This window comes from Siniperca chuatsi, linkage group LG11 (assembly GCF_020085105.1).
Source record: "Siniperca chuatsi isolate FFG_IHB_CAS linkage group LG11, ASM2008510v1, whole genome shotgun sequence".
In the NCBI taxonomy this organism is placed as follows: Eukaryota; Metazoa; Chordata; class Actinopteri; order Centrarchiformes; family Sinipercidae; genus Siniperca; species Siniperca chuatsi.
Window position 1 is genome coordinate 22,925,897 of NC_058052.1, and position 13,965 is coordinate 22,939,861.

At 39.3% G+C, this 13,965-nt stretch overlaps 1 protein-coding gene across 7 annotated transcripts in view; it reads right to left on the minus strand.

Annotated features, from left to right (window-relative positions):
- The window catches only part of kcnq5a (potassium voltage-gated channel, KQT-like subfamily, member 5a), a 121,379-nt gene that overhangs the window by 24,031 nt on the left and 83,383 nt on the right, over window positions 1–13,965 (minus strand). For all 7 annotated transcript variants that reach the window (XM_044214953.1, XM_044214958.1, XM_044214954.1 and 4 more), the window contains 6 exons: window positions 7,853–7,943; window positions 5,280–5,406; window positions 4,334–4,509; window positions 3,210–3,335; window positions 1,237–1,347; window positions 982–1,077 (listed from right to left, as the gene is read on the minus strand). In XM_044214953.1, coding sequence (XP_044070888.1) covers window positions 982–1,077; window positions 1,237–1,347; window positions 3,210–3,335; window positions 4,334–4,509; window positions 5,280–5,406; window positions 7,853–7,943 — 727 coding nt within the window. The remainder of the gene's footprint in view (window positions 1–981; window positions 1,078–1,236; window positions 1,348–3,209; window positions 3,336–4,333; window positions 4,510–5,279; window positions 5,407–7,852; window positions 7,944–13,965) is intronic.

Here is a 13,965-nt window from a genome sequence, read left to right on the forward strand (position 1 = left end):
AAAACTGGGATAAACTGCTTGTATTGTTTGCCCCAAGAAGTCTCTCGTTACAGCTGGTACACCAGATATTATATCCCCATATTTTGACAATAAAATTAGTCAGTATTATATTATCATAACTTATATAAATGATTACCAAATCTAAAACAATAAGGCTCAGATTGTAGAAATTTGAAAAAAATAATACCATAGCAGGCACTTTATTTGATGGAAAATTTCAAAAATTAGGTCAAAGAAGTTCATAAAGTAGAGAAAGGGAGACAGAAGAGCACACACACACACATACACAACGAAACACAGACATCTCAGAGACACACATACATACAATCGCACACTTGTGGGTACACACACACACACACACACACACACACACACTCCACAGCAGATATTTATTGTTCATTAGAAAGTAATGCAGCTGGTCTTGTCTATTACAATGAGCGACGGTTTGGGGGAGCGTCTGCCCAGGGAATGGTCGCCATGGAAACGGCTCATAAATCCCAGCAGTGTGTGTTGCTGTTGGACCTGAGAGACGACAGCGTGCCTCACACACCATTAGTCATCATCAACTACACACCCTGACAGCCCAGAGACCAGCAAAACACGCACACACATGCACACACACACACACGCACACACACATACACACACACTCATATTAAGTACTTAATGAAACACCTTTACTTTGATAGGATGAGAGATAGTGAAACCACCCATACACACACTTCAACATATTCCTAACACACTCATCAAAGGGTAAAGAGTGGACACATACACTCATGCACTTTCATTCATGCACAGGGACACACAGTGGAAGGTTTTAAAGATGGTTAAAACAGACATGAAGCACACACACATACATGAAAATTTGCACATAAAAGGAGAGAAAGTTCCCTATATTCAATTTCACACTGGTCCTCAGCTGCTGCAAAAAAATTCAGTAAAGGTGACGTGTGTTTGTTCTGTGCGTGTGTGGGGGTGTACCTGGATGAGGCTGGCAGCTGGGTTCCTCCTCTTTTCAAAGTGCTTCTGTCGATGCTGCTCTTGCACCTTCAGGGCAAAACCTGATCCTAGGATGCCCTACACGCAGAAACACACACACACACACACACAGTGAGTTTTAAACTTCCCCAAAGACAAAACATGGTCCCTAATCCTGTTAACATTGGTTTTATGGAGCTGCGAGGAGATAGATATAATCTGTGATGGTGTTATAATGTGAGTATGTGTTTGACTCACAGCTGGCAGGGCGAAGAAGGAGATCCCCAGCAGAGAAAAACCGGCTGATAATAACCGCCCCGTCCACGTCTGTGGGGTCTTGTCACCGTAGCCAATGGTTGTAAGGGTGATCTGAAGGGTCAGAGGTCAGCACTCAGGTAACCAGGGCTTAGTCTGAAATCTGTCTTTTTCTCACTCATCCACTTCTCCCTATATAATAGACACTCAATAGCTTCTCTGTAGTGAGCAGTAAATTGTGATTTTGGACACTTATGGATCATCATCATTTTGCATCATCACAGTCAGCTGTAGTGTCGCACGACTAATTTTTGCATCAATGAAATACGAATAAAATAGCGGAAAGTAAACATTGTGCACTATATAGTAAAGAGGGAGTGATTTCAGACACATCCCAGGAACATATGGGTTAAATTACACAACTAGTACTGATACAGCAACACAGGTGTGCACAAACTGTCTCCTCCTTGGTCTTTTTTCCTAAATTCAAATTCATACAAAGCTTCAGAGGTTTTTGTGAGCAAATCTTGTACACAGGCTGGCTGAATGTCTTGCAGCTGTACATGTCCTTATTTAGCAAACTGAAGTTTTTGTTCCACAAATTGCTTGACTTTAGTGGTCAAAAGAAAAAACTGCAAGGTAATAAGAGATGAGAGAGCTAATATTACAAAGTCTAGCGTTTCTTATTATTTACTAAAACATGCAATTTAGCCACTGCATTATCTAGCTAGTTTGTTAACCTTGACTACTTCCCAAGTTCACACTTGCTAAACAAAAAAACGGATCATTTGTTTGGTGACCTTGTGAAGGCCATGATCATGGTGAATCAGTCAGCTTTCACCAGATTTAGTGGTAGATTTAATGGTTTTTCAAAACCATGTCTCAAAAGCATTTAGAGACTTTAAGCAATCACAGTTTAAATACATCAATAGAATGGTGCACTGTGTGCCATTCAACAGATACCTTAATATCTGTTTCAAATGAGGTAAAAACACTGAGTAAAAGATGCACAAATGTGAAGGACAAATATAATCAGAATATAGAAAATTGTGGATATTACAGATTTACATAGATGCTGGACTTTAATGTTTAAATCCCTTCATTTTTAAATTCTCTTTGCAAGCTTTTGTGTTGACTCACACATCTTTGAAGTTTATGTGGCTTAACGTCACCTTTTCACAAAAATGATATAACAGCTTTTAGTGTCTACCAGAAAGAAAGATGCTCCAAGGCCACAGAACGTGGGAACACGGTGTGTCTGAGTGTCATTCCCACAAGCCTAACAGGCCAGTCTCACCTGGCAGCCGGAGAAAATTGAATTTATTGATCTGGCCATTTCTTTTCCGTGTGTTGTCTGTTTCCAAGTTTTCAAGGCATAATGGATTTTAGATGTAGGAGGAAACAGTGCAGTACAGCCAGCCAAGTGTGACTTTAAAGTCTTTTCCGGTTGGTTTTTGTATTGAAGGTGTCATTAAGGTCACACAAAAACTGTGAATGGAAATATATCACTGTCAGATAAAAAAAGCATAATTCCAGTTTTGTTACTGTCTTTGATTTTGTCTGGGATTAGAGGGAGCTATGTTGGATGGGAAAACTTATTCAAAACATATTTTATGATGATTTCAACACTATGTGGCAGTCAATTAAACGAGCTGTGGTTGTTTAAGTCCTAAAAAATCTCACATTTTGTGTGATACAGTAAGTGAGTGGTAATACTGAGAAAATGGCTTTAGAGTTCTTCTGCTATCCACCCAAACAAGTTGTTCATGTATACAGTAAGTGGATAAAAGTGTATGTTTAGAACTATACTGTACTGTATACAATTTTTGTTGACATAAAATCATAAACCTTAGTCACAAAGTCTGACTTTCACCATCAGAGCAGTTACCACTAGCACAGCATGTTTCCATTCAAAGGGCGTTTAAAAGGTGTTTGGTATGCTCAAGTGTATCTGTGTGTAATGTGTGTGTGCTCACCGTGCCCCACCACAGAGCGTCGGCGTAGGTGGCAAACTCCTGGTTGATTTCTTTCTCGACCAGATAGACCAAGTAGGAGGAGAAGATTAACACCAGGAACCCAATATACCAGGCAGTCACCAGCTCCTACAAGACACACACAACTTTCTTTGTATTAAACATACTAGTAGCACATGCAACAGGCACATAGAGCAATGCCAGCATATACAGTATAGAGCACACAAAAGCAAGAGCATATGATGTACCTGTGGCAATGGTATCTTAAAACTAGCAGCTGATTAATAATTCAAAAATATTACATTATATAGTATACTATTTCAAATAAACATGGAAATTGACAGAAGTAAGTCATTGTGAAATGATAGTAATATTAAAATAAATAAATACCATGTTGACACTGTTAACTGGCTGAAAACCACATTTTTCAAACAAATGTTTTACTTTCTAGTGAACATACAATAATTTTATACTGCACATATTTTCAGTCCTTTACGTATATCCACACTTGCTCATATACTCACCATATTCGAAACTGATACTTTTTCTCCATCTTAACATTTTTATGCTACTATTACTGATATTTTGCACATCTAGTTAGTGTTGTAAAATACATTTAAACTTAATTATTACATTTATTACACTGTTGATGTGTGTTTGTATGCATAAACAACAGGATAACTCTGTTATTACTTTTTAATTCTCTTTGCTGTATCTTTCTCCTGTTTGCTGCTGTAACAACTCAACAATGAAGCTGATGTTGTACCTTATCCTTATTGTTACCTTATTGTGGCTTAACTTGGTCTCAATTCATGAAATTTGCTGTCTAAAACACAGTTTATGTTTCCTGGCAAACATCTTGCTTTAATTTGTCACTGTTACAATAAAGTTCAATGTTATTATTATTAGTACATCCCCTTGTTCAATAAAAGTCTGGAATACACATTAGAAGAACTAGGTAGTTAGCACAAGTAGTGATATCCACCATGACTGAACAGACAAAAAGCGCTACCAAGATAATCTAGATAAACAAAAAAATCCAAAGGAAAAAGATGAAACAATACTACGTACATTGCTTGATTGACAATTGAAGTTCAGAAGAGGAGAAACAGTTCAAAATGTCCTACCTTACTATGTGCATAAACTACAGATCCCAGCAGCTTCCAGGTCCCTCCCCTGCGGTCCATGCGCACCATGCGCAGGATCTGAAGGAAACGAAGGCTACGCAGCGCAGAGGTGGCAAAGATGTTACCCTGGCTACCGGCTGAAACCACGGCAACTGAGGCGATGAGTACAATGATGTCTTGGGAGTAAAAGAGTGAATATTAAAGGTCACCGGTTCCACAATGTTAGCAACAGGAACTGTGATTGACTCATCTACCTTACCTCTATCCATCCATCACCTTTAAAAACAACTATTGATTCACTACAAGCTGTTTGTTTCATTTAAAAAAAAATCTCTAATAGTCTTCTTCTGTCATTCTGTCTACAACCCTAAAATACCCCACTCTTTCTTCTCTTGTATTTCCCAGCTGACTGTTTTCCTCCCTGCTGGAGCAAACTAAGAAGGATAGAGAACCACTATCCTCTAAATGGACATGTTTTCTTGCTCTTTTGATAACAGCTACATTAGTATATATTAGTAGTATTAATAGTATAATTACCTGAGGATAATCTCTTAAAATGACTCTGTAAGATGTAACACACAACTGTTGACTCAGGTTACAGTTTACTGAACAACTTTAACAGGATGATGTTGTGAATATCAAATGGAAATACCTATATGTGTGAGAGTGAGAGGAGTGACATGATATTACCTGGGAAATATTAAGCCTAAGATAAGAATGCACAAATACAATAAATGTATTTAGAGTTGTGAATGGCTTCATTGATAAACTATACAATTAAATAGCAACAGTTATTTTATTTTCCCAGACAGCCAATCACATCCAGTCAAAAAGCTTGGAGTGATCATGCATGGTTGACATTGTGAGACTTTGAAGATACCAGGCTTCAAGAGTTTGGTCTGACAATGCAAGACACACACAGACACTCACACACAGACAGACCTACCTATGACACAAAACGGTTTCCTGGCGAAGCGGAGGCGTCCCTGCCAGCCTCTGTAGCGGCAGCAGCAGCCAGCACTCCATATCCTGATGATGTACTCCAGACCAAACACGACAATCATCACAAACTCCTGCAGGGCGTGCACACACACACACACGCAAAACCACACATAGTTAAACCTTTAAATCCTACAAACACACAAGCACAAGCAATAAAGATAGTTGCAGCAAAGGGTCTGGGAAGTTAGAGTTTGTTGTTAAGCTTGTCCTTGCTGTGACTCTATTACTGAAACTACTGCAATACAGAAAACACATTTACTCTCACACACACATAACAGCACACTTGCACAGACCAATTTGTTATGTTCTTTCAATAAGTATTTCAAAAGGTCAATATAAGGTAAATGTGAAATAAATGACTTGTATTATAATTACTGTATTTGAGTACATCTTTTGAGTGTGTTTATAAGTAACTAATAAGCCTTTTTTATGTTGACATGACCTGGCAGGAAGAGCACAGGTGTAATTAATAACATTAATAATGGCTGTATTCCATTTAGATGTGCCAGTTCCAGGGCTGTCTTATTTCGCATGCTGGCTCATAAGCTTGACTGTGACACTTCACTGTGACACTTCAGTGGAACACAGCCATCTTTAGTGTCATTAGTTATACCTGTGCTTTGTCTGCCAGCAGACACCGCCTGTCTGCTGTGAGAAAGGCTAATCTATGCTACCTTAGTTATACAAGTCACAATTAGTTGTAAAATATTAGAACTTTCCTTTACAGGAATAGCTCGACATTTTAGGGAAATACGCTTAATCACTTTCCTTGCCGAGAGTTACATGAGAAGGTTGATACCATTCTCATGTCTATCTGGTTAGCTTAGACTGGAATCAGGGGGAAACAACTAGCCTGGCTCTGTCCAAAGGTAAAAAACCCTACCTACCTAAAAGCTTCAAAGCTTCATATTTAATGGACAGATATGAAAGTAGAATCAATCTTCTTGGGCCCTATTTTCATGGCGTTGCAATGACCAGTGCCCCAACCGTTTAGTATTTTCCTGACACTGAAATTGGCTTGCCCATCTGTGTGGTATTTTGGTGCCAAGCCCAGAGCACACAGTTCATTCAAATGAGGAAGTGCAAAGAGAGTTGTTGGTCTTTGGTGGAAACTGGATCTTAGAACAGACACCTCAGGACCACGTCTGTTTCTGCCGCAATGTCAATCTGCTGCCACTATGGTAATTTTATCAACAAAAGCAAACTAAATACTTGGAGCAGATGTGCGGTAAAAGATGGAATAATGCTAAAAAATGTAAAATAACAATTTTAATTAATCGCTCTCCAACAAGTAGATGTGTTTTAATGTGGTTAAAGCAGGAATGTCTGTAAAGCAGTCTACATTCATCTATGAATTAATATGATTTGTCCACTGTTGTCCACAGTTGCTTTATACTGTATGAAAGCTTCTTCACACACACCTCTACACACACCAGACTGGTTGATTGTATTCTGTTGTTTTTGTGGGAGATGTTGCATTAAAGCAGCTCATCAACCCTGTGTGTTATTGTCTCCTTTCCAACTATCTTTTCTGCAAAACTGAGATTTTATGTTTTATTCTTGAAATGCATAACGGTGCAATCGTTGTTGTGTCACATTGTACGATACGATGCGACCATTTATGATGAGAGATAAAGTAGATGTGGTCATATAAATGTCTTTGTCAACATTTGTTTTTATTATTAATTTCTATCATCATTGTGCAGCTTAAATAAAAACCCACCCCGTCTGCCTCGGGTGGTGCTGTGTGTTCAAGTCGTGCCGCTCTTCATTCAGACAACAATATGATTTCCCAAAGAAGCGTTTTTTCATTTGTTGGGCTGTTGTTGTCATGCTTCCCTGTGATTGGCTAAGCTGTTTCAGAGCACTGAGCCCAGTGATGTGACCGGCTGATTTATGTTTCACTTCACCCAGCCCTTTTGCACTTTGTGCTGCTGCACATACATGAACACAGTTAGCAGGTGCACTTGAAGATGCCCACGCAGTCCGTGCGCCCAAGACCTACTATTTGTGCAATTAAATAATAATAATAAAATAATAAAACTTTATTTATAGAGCACTTATCAAAACAAAGTACAAAGTGCTTCACAACAAGAAAAATAAAATAACACAGTGTTAAAATAGGGCCCCTCATCTAACTCTTAGCAAGGAAGTGAATAAATGCATTTCCCAAAATGTCAAACTATTCCTTTAAAGGCTTAGTTCACCCAAATTGCAAAAACAGCAGCAAAAAAACCTTCTCTTTCCAGAAACAATGCCCACATTAGTCTGGATAATCCACACACCTTGCTAGGTTACATTGGAACTACTTTCTACCAAAGAAATAGTCCCAATGAAAATGGTTCACTGTGTGTTCTGTGGATCATCTACAATAACTTGGAAACTGTTTTTGGAAAGAGACATTGCTGTTGAATTTTAAAAATTAAGACACATCCTGAGTGAACACACTAACTTGTGTGAATGTGTGTGTTTGTGTGTGTGTGAATGTGTTTGTTTGTGCGTATGTGTGTGTCCTACCAGGATGAGCAGGCAGTGTGCGGAGAATTCCTGGTGAGTAGGGATGGTGGAAAACACAGAGAGAACCAGACATCCAAAGACCAGGATGAACCTGTGGAGACAAAACAACACACACACACACACACACACACACACACACACACACACACACACACACACACACACACACATACAGACACACACACACATAAATCAGCTATGTGTAATAAATAAAATATAATCACTAAATAACATGGTTTGGCTTGTTAGCTCAGGTAATGCACACATCTGTAGCGAAAATGAACCTGCAAGTTACAGAATGACGTGATTATTTCTCCTCTGCCAGGCTACATTAAGCAGGATTTAAAGTGTTCCGAGCATTATTAGGACCAGGCTAAGCACTGTTTAAAGCTTCATCAAGCTTTGTATTACTGTTAATGTGGTGATTCAGCTGATTAACATACTGTATGAATGGACTGAAGGCAAACTTCTCAAAGTAACACTAGCTGAACAAGCAGTTGATACAGTGCTGCAGGCTATGATGGTGGTGTGTATGTGTGCATTTCTGTGTGCATGTGTCTGTATTTGATACAGTATTACTGATACTGTTGAAGTCCAGTTATTCACTTAAAGCTGAAGAGGGAAGATACATTTTCATTGGAGCTTTTTACTGAGGAAATAGTCCCTTCCTATGTGGAACACACATAACTGTTACTGTAACTTTTCATTGCTATGAGTCCCACATACAAAATCTCATCCACCTCCACTGTATCAGGGTGAAGAAATGTCAGAGCTGATATCTCAAAACCTTGGAACGTCGAACCAAAACTATCATTGCTAGATACCAATGGAAGTAAGTGGGAAAAATATGTATTTTGTAAGTTGAGTTTCATTGAACTGCATGCAGGCTGAATCACCATTCGACAATACAAATTTGCAGCTGTGAGGTGTGATGCTTCTAGAATTGACAGTAATATTGAAGCTCCCATCAGGATCAAAGGGAAAGTTTGGAGCTGTGATAACACTGATACACTCAGAGATGAAATATCCATAAAACATTTGCATCAATCTTCATTTGGCAAGTCCAATCAGAGCCCTCCTCATTATCTGACTGACCCAAAATACCCCTCCTCTGCTGCCCGCAAGGAAACCACTCAGTCCCTTGTAAGTCATATGGTAACTTGGTTAATGAGCAGATACAAATTAAAATTCATAAGGCAGCTTCCAGGCAACATATGCACTGGCTAGCAGCTCCAGCCTGCTGTTCTCTCTCATCAGTGTTTTTTTAAAAGATGCCATCTGTCTTTCTGATATTTACTGTCTTCTCATCTCTACGGATCTTTGAGTGTTTGTTTTCTGTGTACAGAATATGTTCCAGCCTTCTTCCCTTCTCCTTTCCAGACCACTCTCTGTCTTACTTTCTCTTTAATCTTTTATGCTATTTGTTTCTCCCTCTACCTTGCTTTCTTCCTCGCCTCCCTTCTCCATCTCCCATCTCTCTGTCTCTGCTTCAGTTCACCCTCTCTCTCTCTCTCTCTGGACTCCCTCACCATCACTTTGTCTTTTTCTCTCTCCTGGCTCTCCTGTATGATTGATGCCGCCATTTATTTTCCATGGGATCCACGAGGAATATGAAAAGGGAGGTGTATGTGCATGTGTGTATGAATAGTGTGTGTACCTGCTGCCGAGTTATAGCAGAGGAGGACTGATGGTTCCTAATATCCAGTCCACATCTGCATCTGATACTGGCTCCTTCTCTAATAGCTCTTTACTGTCATATACACAGACAGACAGCAAGGAGAGCAGATTTACAAACAGCATCCTGACTAGTAACTGGTATAAAATGCACCCTCTTCACTTACATTTAAATAACTTTTCAATGTACGCTTATGGCCCAAATATCTGGAACAAGCGAGTAAGTGAACCTCGAGTTGAGATTGTTATGTCCACTTGTATTTACAAGGTCAAGAATGAACTGTCAAGCTCAACTTTTAATTAGTTTGTGTAGTTTTTCTTTATGTAAATATTAAAAGAAAGTACTTTTGCAAAAGCAGTGTGGTCTGTTCAAGGCTGTTATTATTTAGTTTGCCTGAGTCCATGCAAAGTTCTATTCCGCCCCCCGCCCCCCCAAAACCCAGCTGGCCTGCTTTCAGACTTAATTACCGCTGTTCCAGTCTGTGGATGTGATTCATGTTGACTTTTGTAGAAAAAAAATGGCAGGTACAGGCAGGTAAAGGAACGAGCCATGCCATGAGTGCGACTGAAGGAAGCATGACCATCCGTGCGGGCCACAAAGAAAACTGAACAGCATGCATCCTTACAGGAAAAAAATATTGAATGGCTTATTGCTCAAGAACAATTTGTTAGAACTGTTTGTAGCTTCAGAAACCCCCCTCATGTCTGAAAATGGCCATCATGTGACCATTTGGATCAGGTATAAAATCTTTGGCCTTCTGATGTGGTCGGACAATCATACAAACTACTTCTTTTTGAGCATAATAAGGCTGGAGGAGTTTAGCTTCTGTATCACCTCTTCTAAATCATTAGTAGTTGTAGGTGAAAAATGATTGTTGATGACGACATTGTTTCCACGATGGTATAATGATGTAGGGGCAGAGGCAGGCCAGATCCATTAGTATATAAAATTGTTAGATTTTTCCTTATATCAGAGATCTTTTCCTGGAAGAAGAAGCTGACATTTGGTGGACGAGAGGAGCTCAGCCGGCATTGATCTTGTTTGGTTTAGCAGTTTATTAACAGTGGAGAACAGAGATTTAGCATTGTTTTGGTTATCATGCGTTATCTGAGAAATGTAGGAATGTCTAGAAAATTTCACGTCATTGTTGCAGCTCTTAAGTGCATTTTTAAAGATTTCGAGGTGGACCAGCAGCTTGGTCTTCCGCCACCTACACCTTCCGCTTGAAGCTCACTAAATTCCTCCAAGAAACCATGTTTAAGTTTAGGAGAGTGATACAGTGTTAGAAGTAGTGTAGGGGATACAAATTTACAAACAACAGCAACATATTCAAAGGATGAGAAATTGCCAAAAGAAATATTATTAAAGCTTAAATTATCAGCATAGAGGGTAGCTGTGATTCCTCAAGAACAAAACAGAGTTCATGAATCTTGTGGACTGATTGCTGAGCATATTAATAGGTGTTATCTCAGAAGTTGGTTAATAACTTCAGCTCTGGAGCTGAGCAGCGAGGCTCTCATGTGTCAGCTGATCAGGTTGGCCTTTCAGCCAATCAGAAACCTTTCAGATTTAAAGTTAATTTCCCTACACAGGTTACAGTGTACCTGGAGACAGGCTTTTAGAAGATGCATTTTGGGTAAAGATGCTTAAAGTCAACATGTGCACAGAGAGAGGCTAGCCATTTCTACCTGCTTCCAGTCTTTTTAAGTTAAGCTAATCACCTCCTGGCTCCAGATCCAATGAACAGACATGAGGGTGGTATAGATCTTCTCATCGAACTCTCGACAAGAAGGCGGATAAGCCTATTTTACAAAATATTGAACTATTCCATGAACTTTAAATTTAAATTCCATTAAGCGCATTAAATGTGATGGATTGTGATGGATCGCATATCTCAAGCATTTCTAGTCTATGCAAGTAAATTTTACAAAGCATGAACTGGAACTAACATTTTCCTGGAAGGTGGGAAATCAGTCTCAAAATGTATAAGTTTTGGGGGCGCCCTAGTAGCTCACCTGTTAGAGCGCGTACCATTAAGGCTGAGTCCTTACTGCAGCAGGTTTGATTCCAACCCACGTCCCTTTGCTGCATGTCAACCCCCCCCCCCTGCCTTTCCTGTCTCTATCTATCTATCTATAGCTGTCACTGTCCAAAGGCAAAATGCCCCCAAAAAAATAATCTTAAAAAAAAAAAAACTTTTTGGAGAATGGTCAGTAAAATGTAATATATTTCTTATTTTGGGGGTTTAATATGTAAAATGGGCTTCTTAAGTGCCTCAAGCTGTAAAAACTACAAAAGAACAACCAGGAGAAGGATGTATATTGATATTGATGCTTAGCAGACATTAATAACATGGCAGCTGTTTACTGATGTTTAATACCTGTAAACAGCTGTCAAACTATTCTACAGTGGCAGTGAGAATGTGAGTTCACACCACTCAGAACATTTGCTTTGGATGCTCCACTCTAAATGACAGTTAATTCCTTTAATTAAATATCTCAGCTGAGTGTTACCCCGCTCTGTTGTCAACATGTCAAACCAGCATCTGGTAAAGCTGGAGCTTGACGTCCTCAGTGGACCAAGGACAAGATGCAGGTGTAAGAGAGTGCCAGCTTCAGTGCATATAGCAGAGACAAACTGCCTCTGACTTAATGCTGATGAATGACTCGAGGACCCACAGACAAAACCATATACAGCCAAAAACCTGCACTAGTCCTCTACAAGCTGACAAAGATGCCTGAAGCCTGATGAGAAAAGGTGTGTGTGTGTGTGTGTGTGTGTGTGTGTGTGTGTGTGTGTGTGTGTGTGTGTGTGTGTGTGCGTAATCAGGTCCCTGGAGATTTGCAGCCTGGGCTCACGAGGCAGTTTCATTAAGAACATGATGTAGACAAGATGGAGATATATTCAACTAGAAAAGGAGCAGTAGTTACAAGACACACTGAAAAATGAGTTTCCAATTCACAGAATTTTAAATGGTATCCACAAATGTCATCTGAATGTCAGAGTTTGAGAGTGTTTTGTCTGTCAGTTTGGTAGGGTGGACGGCTATAAATACTACAACCATGAGCCTCGGCTGCTGTTGAGGAAGCCAGCCAGAGGCTCGAATCAGAGCAGTAGCAAATTCAAAATGCTTCGTTGTTGCAATTGGGAACAAAAAACACGGCACCAGAGTTGCTGAATTTACCCAAAATTGTGGCAGAATCCAAAAGTGAATTGAAACAGTTTTGCATTAAGATCTCAACATATTTTGCTCCGGCAAAAACAAAAGAAGATTTTTCTAATGCACTAGTTAAAAAAAATAAAAGATACTTTTTTAGTGCTCCAGCTATCAGTCACCTCACATTAAGTGCATTTCCATTCACCTGTTTGTATGTGCATTTTCAATTTGCGCATAAAAAAACAGAGTGGAAACACCGGAAATTCAAAGCAAGGTCGAAATATAATATTATAATATAAATACAACTCTTGGCTGAGGTGGAAAAGTTGATGTATCAATAAAAGCAAAATGCGGCAAAGTGCAATGTCTTAGTGCAAGTAAATCATAGAGTACATGAAGCATGTGACTTAAACGTCCACTGAAGCGTCTGCTCTACTGGAGAGAGGAAAAATAGTGGCAGACGAAACATTCGTTCTGTGTGGAGCGATGAGGAGACTCTACATCGTTGTTTGACTGACACTCTTTTAATGACTTCATCTCTTTGTGCACTCTTCTTCTGCAATGATTTAATTACATCCGATTGGAGAATTAACGCCACCACCAGCTTATCGCGCTCGATTCCTCATATTTGCATAACAGTAGTGGATGGAAACGCACATTTTTTCTTTTTTGCACTAAATATGAATGGAAACTTGACTACAGTCTGTGGGAAAAATGAATGGGACTTTTACTTTCAGAACCCAGTGCATCCCAAAACACAGCTCCTCCCACTTCACAACGCTATTAAGGAGGAACAGCTGGGATAAAAGAAAAGAAAGAGATAGACAACTAAAGTCAGGTCATTCAGGTCATCTTTCACACACACACACACACACACACATGCACACACACACACACACACACAATGTTGATGCTGCTGGAAATGCTGACCTTACAGGAAATAAAGTATGTACTCAAAAGTTGCATGTGACAGTCTGTGTGGAATAATTTAATTTATAATGCAAAATTAGCTGAATTTGGGGAAAGAAAACTGGTACAAAAACAAAAAAAATAAGCTTTTTAGCGGCAACCCAGTTACGTGTAAAGACTCTTGATATGTATCATAAATGAAAAAAGTACATAAATAAACACACAAACATGCAGCCCAGTACACACCATACACACAACTTCAGAGAGTGGAATATTTGACTGTACTTCTTCATGTGGATAATAAATTGCCTCTCAGAAGACACATCCAAGTGGAAGAAGATTTAAAATCATCAAACAGACTTGAAGCAGAAT